At 47.5% G+C, this 14,536-nt stretch overlaps 1 protein-coding gene across 1 annotated transcript; it reads right to left on the reverse strand.

Annotated features, from left to right (window-relative positions):
• Window positions 1–394: 394 nt before the first annotated feature.
• On the reverse strand, window positions 395–10,667 carry LOC144674281 (gamma-aminobutyric acid receptor-associated protein). The gene is made up of 4 exons (XM_078535706.1): window positions 10,123–10,667; window positions 4,933–5,011; window positions 1,911–2,029; window positions 395–892 (listed from the first exon to the last, which is right to left on the reverse strand). The coding sequence occupies exons 1-4, from the start codon at window positions 10,210–10,212 to the stop codon at window positions 827–829; spliced, it is 354 nt and encodes a 117-aa protein (XP_078391832.1). The 5' UTR covers window positions 10,213–10,667; the 3' UTR covers window positions 395–826.
• Between the last annotated feature and the right edge of the window lie 3,869 nt (window positions 10,668–14,536).

A 14,536-nucleotide genomic window follows, 5' to 3' on the forward strand; every position in this document is an offset into this window, starting at 1 on the left:
GAAGTAAAAAGAATCCCTCCCCTCGGGAAAGGAAGGGAACCCAGGAACCCACTCAAGGTGCTAAGCACTGAAAGATTTTTTTTTATATATAAAGTGGCTCGTGATAAATGATAACAAAGGGTTATAAATTCCAGACCACGAGCTGAGCAGTGGGGGGGAAGCTCCTGCACCCTTACTGAAGGTTATTAGGGCAGGCAATATCATTGCATCAGGTACAATTAAGGCTGAGACGACCAGGATTGAAAAAAAGGGTGAGGATTTGAAAATACGGGAAAAACACACGGCACTGGGACCACAGGGAGCAGCTCCAGAGCCAAGGGCAAGCGCTAGTGCAGGCATGCCAAACCTGCAAAAGGGAAGACACCGGAGGGAAAAATAATGAACAACACTGACACACTGTGTACTGATGTTTTATTATTAGCTTCCACGGTACATGAGGTGTGTCCTTTGGCAGCTAGACAGCACAGTTGGCGAAAGATTCATCCAATCAGCTTTGAGTTGACATTATGGGCGAACCAATAATCGAGGTTGAAAGATCCCCCCTCCCCCCTCCCCCCCCCCAACAAAAAAAAGGGAACCAAAAAAAAAAGAGGCAAAAGCAGGACTGCAGAAATAGTGACAGCAGAGCTCAGAAACTCGACAAATCAAAACAAGTCAACAAAAGGATTACTCCATCTTCCGCTCCCCCTCCCCCTCCCCCTGATGCCCTTCTCCATTTATCCAGGTTATGACAGAAACACAAAAAGATCAGCATTTATAGAACACACCAGGAAGTGCAGGACGAGAGAACGCTCAGCCTCCGAAGCCATCAGCAGCGATGCAGGCGTTATATTCCGTAAACGCTCTCATCACTGTAAGCGATGTACAAAAAGAAATCCTCTTCATGATGCTCCTGAGGAACAAAATGGGGAAAGAAAAAGAAAGACTGGATCAGGCTGGTCTTCAGGCTCCCTGCACCTACTGTTCTTCATACCCACACTAAAAGTTTCACACCAGTTTGCAAGCTGGGGAATTTTTTGAAATATCCCACGTCTGATAAGAGTGGGCCAGATGGAGAATTTGGGGGAGGGGGGGTGGAAGATCTGCATTTATATAGCACCTTTCACAACCTCAGGCTGTCTGAAAGCTCTTGGCCTTTGAATTTCAGTTGCTGCTGTAACCAGCAGTTTGCACACAAGCAAGTTCCCACTATCAGCATTCTGATGGTCAGATAATCCAGTTTTAGTGACACTGGCAGAGGGATAAATATTGGCTGGGTCACTGAGGAGAAGTCCCCTGCACTCAAGTGGTGCTGTGGGGTCTGTTTGAGACAAGCAGACAAGGCCTCAGTTTAACGTCTTATCTGAGAAATGGCTCCTCCGATAGTGCAGCGCTCCCTCGGTGCCAGATTTTATACTCAGCTCTCTGGACTTGAAGTTATGAGCTGGTGATCAGAGGCAAGTGTGCTACCCGCTGGGCCACAGCTAACAGTGAGCACAAGGCGGAGCAGCTCAAATACCTACACCCCCAACAGCCCTGTTGCTGGGACCTGGCTGTCACGTCTGATCACAATCCTGCGTAATACGAAACACTGCGATAAGGAGGCCACCTTACATCCGGAAAGCTGAGCTTAAAACAGTTTCGCAAAAACCTTCCACGGGAATTAGCTGGAAAGGATATCACAGCCTTTGGTGGACAGATTTTGTTCAGGGATTTACTTTGTATGTGGGTGCTTTTTTTTTTCTCTACAAAACAAAGAACTCTTCAACACCCTTTACCTGCCTTTAGGTCAATCGGTGAATTCCCTAGTGTGGCACAGAGCAAGAAAGTCCCCAGGTTTAATCATGACGTGCACTGTTGACTCAAACAAAGAGCTTTTAAATGTAAGCAGCAGTCCAGACAAGCCTGTAATCCAGCTTTCTATTACTGACCTGGTAGAGCTGCCCCATGGTTGCACTGGTTGGTGGAATGACATTGTTTACAAAAAAGAAGAGGGCATCCTCAGCTCTCAGGTGAATGCGCTTTCGAATCAGGAAGTAGAACTGTCCAACTGCAGAAAGACAGAACAAAAAGGAGTGAGCAGAAACGAATCAAAACACAGTGCTACGATGACACTGAACCAGTTCCTAAGAAGGCACCAGCTTCCTCAATGGGCTTAGCTACAATTACTGGACTTCAGGCAAGGGCAGGGCAACACTTGGAAGCGATACCTTCCAGCTTTGAACATCCTGCTGATTCTCAGTGTCTAGGCAAACACACAAAGGCTGCAAGGTGAAGAGCACGCTTGTGGAGTTATACTGTCAGCACCTCAGCCAGTGATGGTTGCAAATTTAAAAATCTTGGGGTGCACAAAAAGGGAAAAACTCTCCTGCCTCCCTCACCCTTCTTATTTTCTGTGAGAAAGCATCTGTTTCATCCTCCCTCCCAGCTGCTGAGCCTGGGACTGTGCAGCGCTCCTGAAATCAAGGCAGCGCAATATATATGAATGACTTGGATGAGGGAAGTGAATGTACTATCGCCAAGTTTGCAGATGGCACAGAAAAAATAGGTGGGAAGGCAAGTGGTGAGGATGACACAAGGAGCCTACAGAGGGATATAGACAGGTTAAATGAGTGGGCAAAAACATGGCAGATGGAGTATGTGGAAACACGAGGTTATGCACTTTGGCAGGAAGAATAGAGGAGCTGAATATTTTTTTAAATGGAAAAAGACTGCAGAAAGCTGTAGCACAGAGGGATTTGGGAGTCCTTGTGCAGAATTCCCAAATAGCTAACATACAAGCTCAACAGGTAATAGGAAAGGCAAATGGAATGTTGGCCTTTATTTCAAAGGGAATGGAGTATAAAAATAGGGAAGTCTTGCTAAAACTACATAAGGCGCTAGTTAGACCACACCTAGAATACTGCGAACGGTTTTGGTCCCCTTATCTAAAGGAAAGATATACTGGCATTAGAGGCAGTACAGAGAAGGTTCACTAGGTTGATCCCAGGTATGGAGGGATTCTGTTATGAGGAAAGGTTGAGTAGGTTGGTCCTGTATTCATTGGAATTTAGAAGGAAAGGCGGCCTTATTGAAACATAAGATTCTTAGGGGGAAAAAGCAAAATACTGCAGATGCTGGAAATCAAACAAAAACAGAAAATGCTGGAAAAACTTAGCAGGTCTAACAGCATCTGTTGACAGAAAAAGAGTTAGCAGCATCTGTGGAGAGAAAACAATTAACGTTTCAAGTCTGTATGACTCTTCTTCAGATTCTTAGGGGGCTTGACAGGGTAGATGCTGAGAGGTGGTTTCCCCTTGTGGGAGAGTCTAGGACCAGAGGGCATAGTCTCAGAGTAAGGGGGAGCCCATTTAAAACAGACATGAGGAGGAATTTCTTCTCTCGGAGGGTAGTGAATCTGTGGAATTCTTTACGACAGAGGGCTGTCGGGGCTGGGTCATTAAGGATATTCAAAGCCGAGATAGACAGATTTTTAATCAGTAAGGGAATCAAGGGGTATGGGGAAAGGGCAGGAAATGGAGTTGAGGATTATCAGAACAGCCATGATCTCATTGAATGGCGGAGCTGACTCGATGGGCCGAATGGCCTACTTCTGCTCCTACGTCTTATGCACAGGTCTAGAGAGGAAAGGGTTATTTGTCTGGATGCTCAAAGGAGGCTGCTGACTGGTCTGCTGTGTTTTTCATTTTGCAGTTCCAACATTAACAGCCTCTGCTTTTCATGTCTTGCTTTTCCAGTGTTTCAGAAGCACATATTACACAATTATATCACACAATGCCAGATTGGAACTAGGCAATTTATGGGCTAGGCAGAGACATTGAAATCGATCCAGGAACTCGATGCAGATGATGTCAAAAACAGATCCATAAAAAGTGATCCACCAATCGGCAAATGCTGCAGCCCTGAAATACTGAGGAAGGGGCCTTGCACCAACATATGCCACACACTGTGTCAAGACTGTCCAAGAACATGGCAGAGGGAGTACAGCACTGACGCGCACACAGATATACAACTCAGCAAAGAGTGCAGGTCATAGATAGTCACAGCGCAGACTTGGCAGAAGCAATCACTTTTCAGTATATCATTCAATTAAAACACTAGTAGGTGCTTGTTGCAGCTCGAGCTGGGGTTCAGTAAACTTTTAGCAGAGAAAGAGGACAAACACACCTTTACCAACAAAACCTGCCGAACCTTCATCCCAGGGAGACTGCATATTTAAGGAGTAGTTACCTCCTTCGCTCCTGAGCTAGTTCAGGGTACCTGTACTACACAAAGCAGCAAATTCCTGGCAGCCATTTTGGTTCAATCCAAGAGAATCCCACTTGTATGCTTAATGTTTTCCAGGCCTTGATTTCGAGGGAGACAGCGACATAGTGGTAATGTAATGTCACTGGGTTAGTAATCCTAGGGCACAGGGTTCAAATCCCTCTACGGCAGCTGGTGGAACTCAACCAGCTTTATTAATAATAAAGATCTGGAACTGAAAGCTAGTCTCAGTAATGGTGACCATGAAACTGTTATCAATCGTCATAAAAACCTAGGTTCACTAATGCCAATATTATCCGGTCCGGCCTACATGTGACTCATGACCCACTGTGATATGGCTGCCCTCTGAAATGGGATAGGCAATAAACGCTGGCCTTGACAGCGACACCCACAACATTTTTTAATGATTTCTCTTCCAGGGAATAAACTCGAGCAGCTCAAATTAAGAAAAAGATCCCACATTAATGCAGCCTCGCAGATAAACAGCTGGAGTTTAAACAGAGCCACTAAACACTTCAAATAGGGTTGAGAATTAAACATTGCTCACTTTCGTGGCCTGATCAAAGATATGCTGGTGAGTGCAGCCTCAACAGACCTGAACTCAACAACCCCTGAACATTCCTGGTACTAAACAGATATTGTGCCTGTGGAGGGACAGGCAGGAAGACACAGGCAGCGACGGTTTACCTGTCAGGTCAGATGGCACGAGGTACTTCTTCTTGTCAAGGTCCCCTATCCTGGCCTTTGGAGCTTTCTCCACGATCACCTGCACATGCAAAACAGAAGCATTAAAATAATCCCCACCTTTAAAGTTGTCTTTCCAGTTTACAAACCAAAGACCGAGATACCTGAGGTACATAATGAACGCGAATCATTTGATCACAGAATTAGGGAAACATGCTGCCTGCTGCAAGGGCTGGTGGAGATTGTGCGAACACGATGTTCGGTGAAGGGACTGGGCCCCATTTTCTCTGTTTTTCAAAAAAAAACCATACCAAGTTGATTCAAACCCTGCCAGGGAGACAGGAGCACAACTGGAGTATCCGCCTGGGTTGCACCTGGAGGACAGCATTTTCGAGCTGCATTCCACCAGGGTGCTGTGCTGATGGTTCCAGGGCCCATCACTTGAGCTTGCAGTGATTTGAAATGATTAAGAACATCGGGTATGATTTCTGTAAAGTATGCAGGCCCCAATTACCAGCCTTGTAAACACTGCTGACATCTTTTTTGCTCAATTCCAGTTTTTGGAAGGGCTGACATTCAGTGGACCTGCACTCTTCGACATGCAAGATACTCCTGTTGGGCTGGACCAGTACTGCCCAGGCTATTCAGCTGTCCAGCACCTTTCCTAGTTGCAAGTTGCTAATTTAGACAGACACGGAGACAGTGAGTAAAGATGAGGGAAAGTATCAATAGGGATACTATTAAGGGTTTTTCCTCCTAACTTCACAATCCAGTTTAAAATATCAAAATGTTCAAATCTTATCAAAGTGCTAAGTCTAACCAGAAATCAGCGTGTCAGTAGTGAGAGTGATGGGCCAAATTGTGACACTCCAACAATGACACCAGTTGCTACTCCTTTTGTGAGCCTGGAAACTGTAAACCAAGCTGCAACCTGAGACACTGCATCCTGCCCGAGATAACGTCTGCACCCTGGCCACAGTCATTAGGACAATAGCCACCAGCCCAGTGAGTGCCTTCTGCAATTCTGACCTTTCACCATGGCTCAGCTTCCTCCAGCTTGCTGCAGACACTGCTGTCTCTTTCACACCCTTTTTTTAGCTTCACCTCCTGCAGTCACAGCTGTACAATGACCAACGCGAAGCAGAAAATAGAATGACTTCCTCGGAAGTTTGTAGAGCAGCCCATGGAAACTGAAACCACTGCCCGGGTTCTCAATTACAGGAACTACAGAAGCTAAAAGCAGAACCCATTAGAGAAAGTTGCAAACTCAAAAACAACCCTGCAGCTATATCCCCCTGGAGTATAACGGATCTACCGCCCAGTAAAGCTAACCTATTGAACCGGCAAACTTACTTTCAAGATTAAAAGCAAAAAACCTGCGGATGCTGGAAATCCAAAACAAAAACAAAAATGCCTGGAAAAACTCAGGTCTGACAGCATCTGCGGAGAGTAATGCAGTTAACGTTTTGAGTCCGTATGACTATTCAAAAGGACAGAGCCTTAGTTCTGTTGAGGAGTCATACGGACTCGAAACGTTAACTGCGTTCCTCTCCGCAGATGCTGTCAGACCTGAGTTTTTCCAGGTATTTTTGTTTTCATTTTCAAGATTGTTTCTCTTCCACTTCTGAATGAGTTGTGTACCCTATCTTCAGGGTTTACTCTACAGCTACCGGTAAACCATTTACTCATTATTAAAACCCATGGATGGAACTAGAGCAAGGAGCAAGATGGTTTAAATGAGAAACCATCCGCCCGGAAACTGGGTTACACCAACATTCACCCCCGAAATCACATCGATATCAGGCCTTACACTCAACCCCTTGAAATCTACTCCCCCTGGTTATTAATCAAGTGATTAGCAGAAGGATTAGAGTGTTCATTTAATATTTATTCTTTCATGGGATGTGGGTGTCGCTGGCAAGGCCAACTTTTGGTTGCCCATCCCTACTGCCTTTGAACTGAGTGGCTTGCTAGGCTATTTCAGAGGGGGAGTTAAGAGTCAACAGCACTGTTGTGGGTCTGGAGTCACATGTAGGCCAGACCAGACCTTCCCTAAAGGACATCCGTGAACCAGGTGGGTTTATACAACAATCGATGATGATTGTAATGGTCGCCATTACTAAGACTAGCCTTATTTATATTCCACCAGTTCCCATGGTAGGATTTAAACCCACGTCCCCAGGACATTAACTTGGGCCCCTGGATTACAAGCCCACTAGACCTGCTGAGTTTTTCCAGGTAATTCTGTTTTTGTTTTGGATTTCCAGCATCCGCAGTAGCTTTTAGCTTTTTGTTTTTATTTCAGTAGCTCAGCCAGCTGTAATGACAGGGCTGGATTTGAAGTGTCCATCAGCACACTTTGTCATCAATTTCCTGGTTTCACATCCAAAAAAGAAAAACTTGAATTAGAGCCAAGTGACTGGTGAAGAGGAGCACAGCTGCCAACTGCACACAGCAAGATCCCACAAACAACAGATTAACAGCCGGCTCGTCTGGACAGGACCCAGGGGAGAGCTCACATGCTCTTCAAATGGTACCACAGGATAGTTTACATTTGCCCGAGAGGGCGAGGATGGGCTAGGTTTAACATCTCTGATGTGCTGCACTGCACTGCAGCATCAGCCTAGGAGAGCCAAGTGAACCCACAGTCGGAGTCGAAGGCACAACCATCCGAGCTTCCAATGAATTCCGGTGCACTTTTAGTTCCATTCTCTGTGTGTCAATCCCCACCAAACACGGGAGCACAAATTGCCAAATTTAGACAGCTTTGCCTGCCATTGGCTCTTCACTCACTAGAGTTGATTTTTACGCAAATTTAAAAACACATGGTAGGTACGGAGGTAGGGAGCTGGGGCAGAGAGAGAGGACAGGGGGTCAGACCTGGGATCTAACCACAGTCAAACTTGCTAAAGCATCACCGTTTCACAATACAACATGGATCACCAGTTATTCATTTAACGTAACTGTAAGAACATGGATCGAATAGCTCCTGCCTGTGCTGCAATGACTGTGTAGAGACTAGGAGCCCTATTGGCTCTGTGTGGGCAGACACACACACACACACATACTGCAGTTGAAGAATTCTCCGCAATCAGACGCAATGTGGTATAAAGCCCTCCTATTACAAATTCATGTTACTCCCAGGCATCCTGTGTATTTCCTCTTACTGGCACAGATTTCTGTCACAGTGCTTCTGCTGCTAAAGCCACAGGAAATGGCGACACCAGCAGAGATCAGGACTACATCAGGAGGACAGTTCCCAGAGGGCGCTAACTTTCCGCCTGCCAAGATCACAAGCAGTGGGCAGGTTACAGCCTGTCCACTGGATTTATACTGTGCGGTTGCAGCATTAACAAGGTTGGCAGACGAGGTCACCAGACATGGATTGATGGGCAACATTCAGAATTCGATGCCTAACCAGTTTACGGGGATTGTGTTGACGTTGCCACATGACAAGATTTTAAAATCTGAGGAAGCTACATCTGTCACTGGAATACACCCCGACTGTGAAACTGTCTGCTCCAGTCTACATGGACTGCTGACAGACTGACAGGACGGTGGCAAGCGAGAGGGCTCTCTTTAAAAACAGAAATATGCTGCAGCAACGCAGCGCATTTTACTGATGTTAAAGCACTTGCTGGAAAAGCACAGCCGGTTAGAATACATAAAACCACAATAAATGGGAGTGGGCCATTCAGCCCCTTGAGCCTACTCTGTCATTCGATAAGATCATGACTGATCTGATTATGGCCTCTACTCCACTTTGTATTTCTACAGAGTCATTCATAACCTCCGAATGTCCTAAGCGTTTTACATCCACTGAAATGCTTTTGAAGTGTAGTGATCCTGGAACATAGAAACAAGACAGCCAGCTGATGCAGAGCAAGATTCCACAAACATCAATGCGATAATAACCAATTCTTCAGTGTTCACCGAGCTAAATATTGGCCAGAGTACCATGGAAGTTTATGGCACAGAGAGGCGCCACTCTGCCCAACAAATGAGTCGCCCAGCCTAACCCCACTGTCTAGCATTTGGTCCGTATTCCTGCAGGCTGCATAACCAGGCACATTTTTTAATGAGTCAAGGGTTTCTGCCTCTACTACCCTTTCAGGCGGTGAGCTCCAGAGCCCAAAACCCATTGGATGAAAAAAACCAAAAGGGAGTGCCCCTCCTCTTCCAACAGTGGCCGCAGGATCTTTTATGTCCACCTGAGGGGACAGACGTGACCTCAGCGCCGCGCCCCCTCCCTCAGCGCCGACAGCGCCGCGCTGGAGTCAGTTCAGGTTATATCTGCCTCGAGACATAGATCCCTCTTGATTCAGAGTCGAGTGGGCTGCCCCATTTTAAAATCGGTTTTATCGAGAGCATCCACAGCCCGTTTATAAGATACCATCACACTCATTACACTAATTAGTTTATTCAGGTCTGTAACTGGTAGCTCAGATTTTTGTTGTACTAATTTATTAATAATCTCCAAGGCTCACGACAAGTCCGCAGCCGCTCATACCAAGCTGTGTGTTAGTTTGGCTAGTTAGCAGCAGGCAGATCAGCCTGTGCGTTAGTTATCCTGGTTAGAAGCTAATTACAGGAGGCTGTACATTAATTAGCTAGTTACAGTTGTCTGCATGTTAGTTAGACTTCTTAACAGCTGGTTACATCAAGCTGTACATTGGCTAGGCTGGTTAGTAGTCGGTTACATCAATCCATCTATTAGTCAGGCTGGTTAGCGGTGGGTTACACCAATCTGTCTATTAGTTAGGCTGGTTAGCGGTGGGTTACACCAATCTATTAGTTAGGCTGGTTAGCGGTGGGTTACACCAATCTGTCTATTAGTTAGGCTGGTTAGCAGTGGGTTACACCAATCTGTCTATTAGTTAGGCTGGTTAGCGGTGGGTTACACCAATCTATTAGTTAGGCTGGTTAGCAACCGGTTTCACAGCTCATTAGGCCACTTAACAACTGGTTATATCAACTTGTTAGTTAGATTGTTTATATAAACCCTTCGGTTAGTTAGGTTGGTTACATTAGTTAACCTGTTTAGCAGCTGGTTACAGAAGTCTGCGCATTAGTTAAGTTGGTTACCAGGTCCCTGGTTACGCTAATTAAGTGTTTGACAGCTGAGCGGGGGGGGGAGAGAGAGAGTCAGGTTGTTAAGCTAGTTAGACTAGTTAAGGGGGAGTCGGCACTAACCGGGACCCGGTCCGGGTATTTCTTGCGGATCTTCTCGCCCTCGGAGCGCCTCTTCTCGAAGAGATGCTCCTCCTTGTATTGGAACTTCATCCCCGCTTCTCTCCCTCACTCGACGCTCGGTGTCCGCCTCGGGCCTTCGCGTTCCGGCCGCGATCCGGGGCCTCGCTCCCTTTTCCGACTCGATTCCTTTCTCCCTCCCTGCGGGGGTTTTTTCGGAGCCTCTCTCGCTCTGGGTCTCGATCTCTCTCAGCTCTCCAGAGGGGGGGGGGTGGGTTTTATTCGCCTCTTTAATCCTCTCTCTCCCTCTCCCTGACTGACTGACTGACTGACCTCCACCTCCTCCCGCCGCCGCCTCCCGCGGATTGATACAGCCCCTCCCCCACCCCCACCTATTCACACAAACCGGCGCCGCCTCACCCCCACCAAAACAAAATAGTCCCTCCACCCTATCGGTCCGGGAGCGCCCCTTTCGCCTCAGAAACCCCGCCCGGCCGCCTCGATGGGGACGGACGGGCTCCCCGTCGTCCTTTTCTACTGTTCCCGACTTTGGCCGACCGCTTTCGATTCCGCCCCGCGCATGCGCACAGCGGCTCCAGGCGGAGAGAGACATGAGCCCCGCCGGCGGGCGGTGCTGCGGTTTGTCGTCACAATAGGGTCACGAGACGACGCCGTCGGCCACGCCCCCTCCCACACGGCCACGCCCCCTCCCGCAGGTCACCTGACACCAGCAGCAGCCCCTTCAGTCTCTTTGGGACACCAGCACCCACTGTCTATGCATTAACCCAGCACCCACTGACAATGCATTAACCCAGCACCCACTGACAATACATTAACCAGGCACCCACTGGCAATGCATTACCCAGCACCCACTGACAATGCATTAACCCAGCACCCACTGACAATACATTAACCAGGCACCCACTGGCAATACATTACCCAGCACCCACTGACAATGCATTAACCCAGCACCCACTGACAATACATTAACCAGGCACCCAATGCCAATGCATTAACCCAGCACCCACTGCCAAAGCATTAACCCAGCACCCACTGCCATTGACCCAGCACCCACTGCCAATGCATTAACCCAGCACCCACTGACAATGCATTACTCAGCACCCACTGCCAATGTATTACCCAGCACCCACTGGCAATGCACTAACCCATCAGCCAATTCATTGACCCGGCACCCACTGCCAATACATTAATCTAGCACCCACTGGCAATGCATTAACCCGACACTCACTCCATTAACCCAGCACCCACTGGCAATGCATTAACCCAACACCCACTGACAATGCATTAACACAGCACCCACTGCTTTAACCCAGCACCCACTGGCAATACATTAACCCAGCACCCACTGCATTAACCTGGCATCCACTCCATTAACCCAGCACCCACCGGCAATGCATTAAACCGGCAACCACTGCATTAACCCAGCACCCACTGCCAATGCATTAACCTGTCACCCACTGCCAATGCATTAACCAGGCACCCACTGCCAATGCATTGACCCAGCACCCACTGCCAATGCATTAACCCATCACCCACTGACAATGCATTGACCCAGCATTGGGGGGGCTAGGTCTGTGTGCAACGGTGGGGGGGGGGGGTGTAGTTGGGTGGGTGTGTGTATGTGGGGGTGAGGGTCTGTGTGTATGGGGGTGTAGGTGGGAGTGTATGTGTGGAGGGGGTGTGTGTGTTTTCAAATGTAAATTCTGGAGATCATTCCCCAACTCCCCGATCCCAAATTCGATGGAAGATGGAGATTTAAGCAGCAGGATGAAAAAATAATCCTGATCTCGAAGCAGTGAAAATTCCAGGATGGTCGGATGGATTGAAAGGGGTGGGGATTGTTACTCTCACACTCGCGACCTGCTCCGAGCAGACGGTCAATGTAGCCATGATGCGGTTGGAGCTTTCTTGGAAGTCTCAATCCAGTTTGCATTCCCGAATATTGGTCAGCTCAGCAGACAACCAGGACAAACAAAAATTAATGGTTGCTCCAGAACAATTTCCCTCCTATCTAAAAATCCAATTCCAAATATATCAAACGAACTTCCTGGCCTGGGCGACTTGTGTGTGTGTGTCAGGGTGTATGCCTGTGCTTGTGTGAGTTTGTATGTCAATGTGTATGTCTGTATGTGTCTCTGTGTGTGTGTGTGTGTCAGGGTGTATGCCTGCGCTTGTGTGTTTGTATGTCAATGTGTATGTCTGTATGTGTCTGTGTCTGTGTGGGTCAGTGTGTATGTCAATGTGAATGTGTGCACGCGCGCGTCAGTGCATATGTCAATGTGAACGTCTGTGTGTACGTGTGTCTGCGAGTCTCTATAGTTTTCTTTTAAAATATATAGAGGTATGCTTGTGCTATCTCTAAAAATTTTAAATGGGATGCAGACCTAAAATGGCTGAATCTATGTCTATCTGTGACCCTCGAACAAAAGGAGCAACCTGGCAGTATCGGAGAAACTCGCACCTCATTATTGCTGAAGACCCACTAAAGACACATTGTGTGCTGCACAGGCTAAATTCAAAGAGAGCCATCCAAAGGCCATTGGCACTTCATAACCCAGGCTGGCCAACAGAAGCCTGTTCATCTGCTAAGACAAAGGGCCCCCGTATCCATCCTTTCAATTCTTAATGGTCGAGACATTCCACAATCTCGGGGACCCAGACAAGGGATAAACACCCCTTATCAAAGCCAGTGTGGAGAGGCGGGTGGCATGTGACATGGACCTCTCATTTGTGGAACCAGTAATATTGACCTGCTGTACTCTCTGCATGCCTATTTCATTTTGTGAAGTCAACACCACTGGAAAAGTGAATTATCCAGCACTGGTTTTCAACCCACCGACCTTTGTAAAGGAATACCTCTTTGGACTTTGATTCTGGACTCTGGAAGCCACGTGAAACACTATAACACTATTTCTTTTCTCCATGGTCTCTGCACTGTAAATCTTTCCTTTTCTCTATCCCTCTTTTACTGTATGAATGCACAGGAGGCAACATTGTGACCACCCCCGCCTCCTGTGCAAATAAACTAGCCCTTTGAGTTCATCCTATCTTGAGTTTGCTGTGGGGTTATTAATAGAAATTGGATCACACCAAACCGAAATACTGGGAAATACGCCATCGTTTATAAAGGGGGAAGTGTATCAAAAACACCTGTTTACAAACGGGTGGCAAGCGGAGAAATTAGTGCTGTTTAAATTAACCCCCCTCCTGCCCGTAACCGCGGGTCTGTGTGTATGTCAATGTGTATGTCTGTGTGTGCATTTGTCCATGTGTGTATGTGTTTGTGTCTGTGAGTCTTAGTGTGTAAGAGTGCATTTCAATGTGTGTCTGTGTGTGTCTATGTCAATGCGTACTTGTGTGTGTCAGTGTATATGTCAGTGCGTATTTGTTTGTATATGTCAGTGTGTATGTCTTTTTCAGTGTGCCTGTCTGTTTGTATGTGTGCGCGCACACGTGTGGGTGTGCTTGTGCAGCTGCAGCTGCGCGTGTGTTTTTATCGGTGTTTGTCTTTGTGTGCGTCCGAGAAAGAGAGTGTGTGTGCGTGTCTGCGTTTGTGTCTTTGTGTGCATGTCTAAGTGTGTCCATGTTTGTTTGGGTGCGCACATCTGTGTCCCCCCCCCGGGTGTGTGTGTGTGTGTCTGTCTGTATGAGAGTTTATCTCTGTGTATGTCTGGGTGTGTGTGTGTATGTCTGGGTGTGTGTGTGTATGTCTGGGTATCTGTGCGTGTTTGTGTGTGTGTGCGCCTGAATGTCTGTGTGAGAGTCTGGGGAGGTGTGTGTGTGTGTATGCATGCGTGTCTGTTTATGTGTGTGTGTGTGTGTCTGAGTATGTGTGTATGTATGTCTGGGTGTCTGTGTGTGTCTGTTAGAGAGTTTATTTCTGTGTATGTCTGGGTGTCTGTGTGGGAGAGTGTTTGGATGGGCGTGTGTGTGTGTCTGCGAGAGTCTGGGTGTGTGTTTGTGTGTCTGTTTATCTGTGTGTGTGTGTCTGAGTGTGTGCGTGTGTGAGTGAGTCTGGGTGTGTACGTGTGAGAGAGTCTGGGTGTGTGTGAGCGCGTGTGTTTGTCTGTGCGAGAGTCTGAGTATGTGTGTGTGTGTGTGTGAGAGTCTGAGTGTGTGTGTGTGTGAGAGAGTCTGAGTGTGTGTGTGTGAGAGAGAGTCTGGGTGTGTGTGTGAGAGAGAGTGCGTGTGTCTGGGTGTGTGCGTGTGTTTGTGTGTGTCTGTGCGAGAGTCTGAGTGTGTGTGTGTGAGAGAGAGAGTCTGGGTGTGTGTGTGTGAGAGAGTCTGGGTGTGTGTGAGCGCGTGTGTTTGTCTGTGCGAGAGTCTGGGTGTGCGTGTGTGAGTGAGTGCGTGTGTCTGGGTGTGTGCGTGTGTGTGTGTCTGTGCGAGAGTCTGA

The sequence above is a fragment of the Cetorhinus maximus genome, unplaced genomic scaffold, assembly GCF_964194155.1.
Source record: "Cetorhinus maximus unplaced genomic scaffold, sCetMax3.hap1.1 HAP1_SCAFFOLD_605, whole genome shotgun sequence".
NCBI lineage: Eukaryota > Metazoa > Chordata > Chondrichthyes > Lamniformes > Cetorhinidae > Cetorhinus > Cetorhinus maximus.

Bases quoted from the DNA above. Each gene is read 5' to 3' on its own strand.
- LOC144674281 (XM_078535706.1), bottom strand. From the start codon at position 10,212: ATGAAGTTCCAATACAAGGAGGAGCATCTCTTCGAGAAGAGGCGCTCC. The intron at 5,012-10,122 runs GTTAGTGCCGAC...TTGCATGTGCAG, and splicing joins AATACCCGGACCGGGTCCCG to GTGATCGTGGAGAAAGCTCC. The intron at 2,030-4,932 runs GTAAACCGTCGC...GTCTTTCTGCAG, and splicing joins CGTGCCATCTGACCTGACAG to TTGGACAGTTCTACTTCCTG.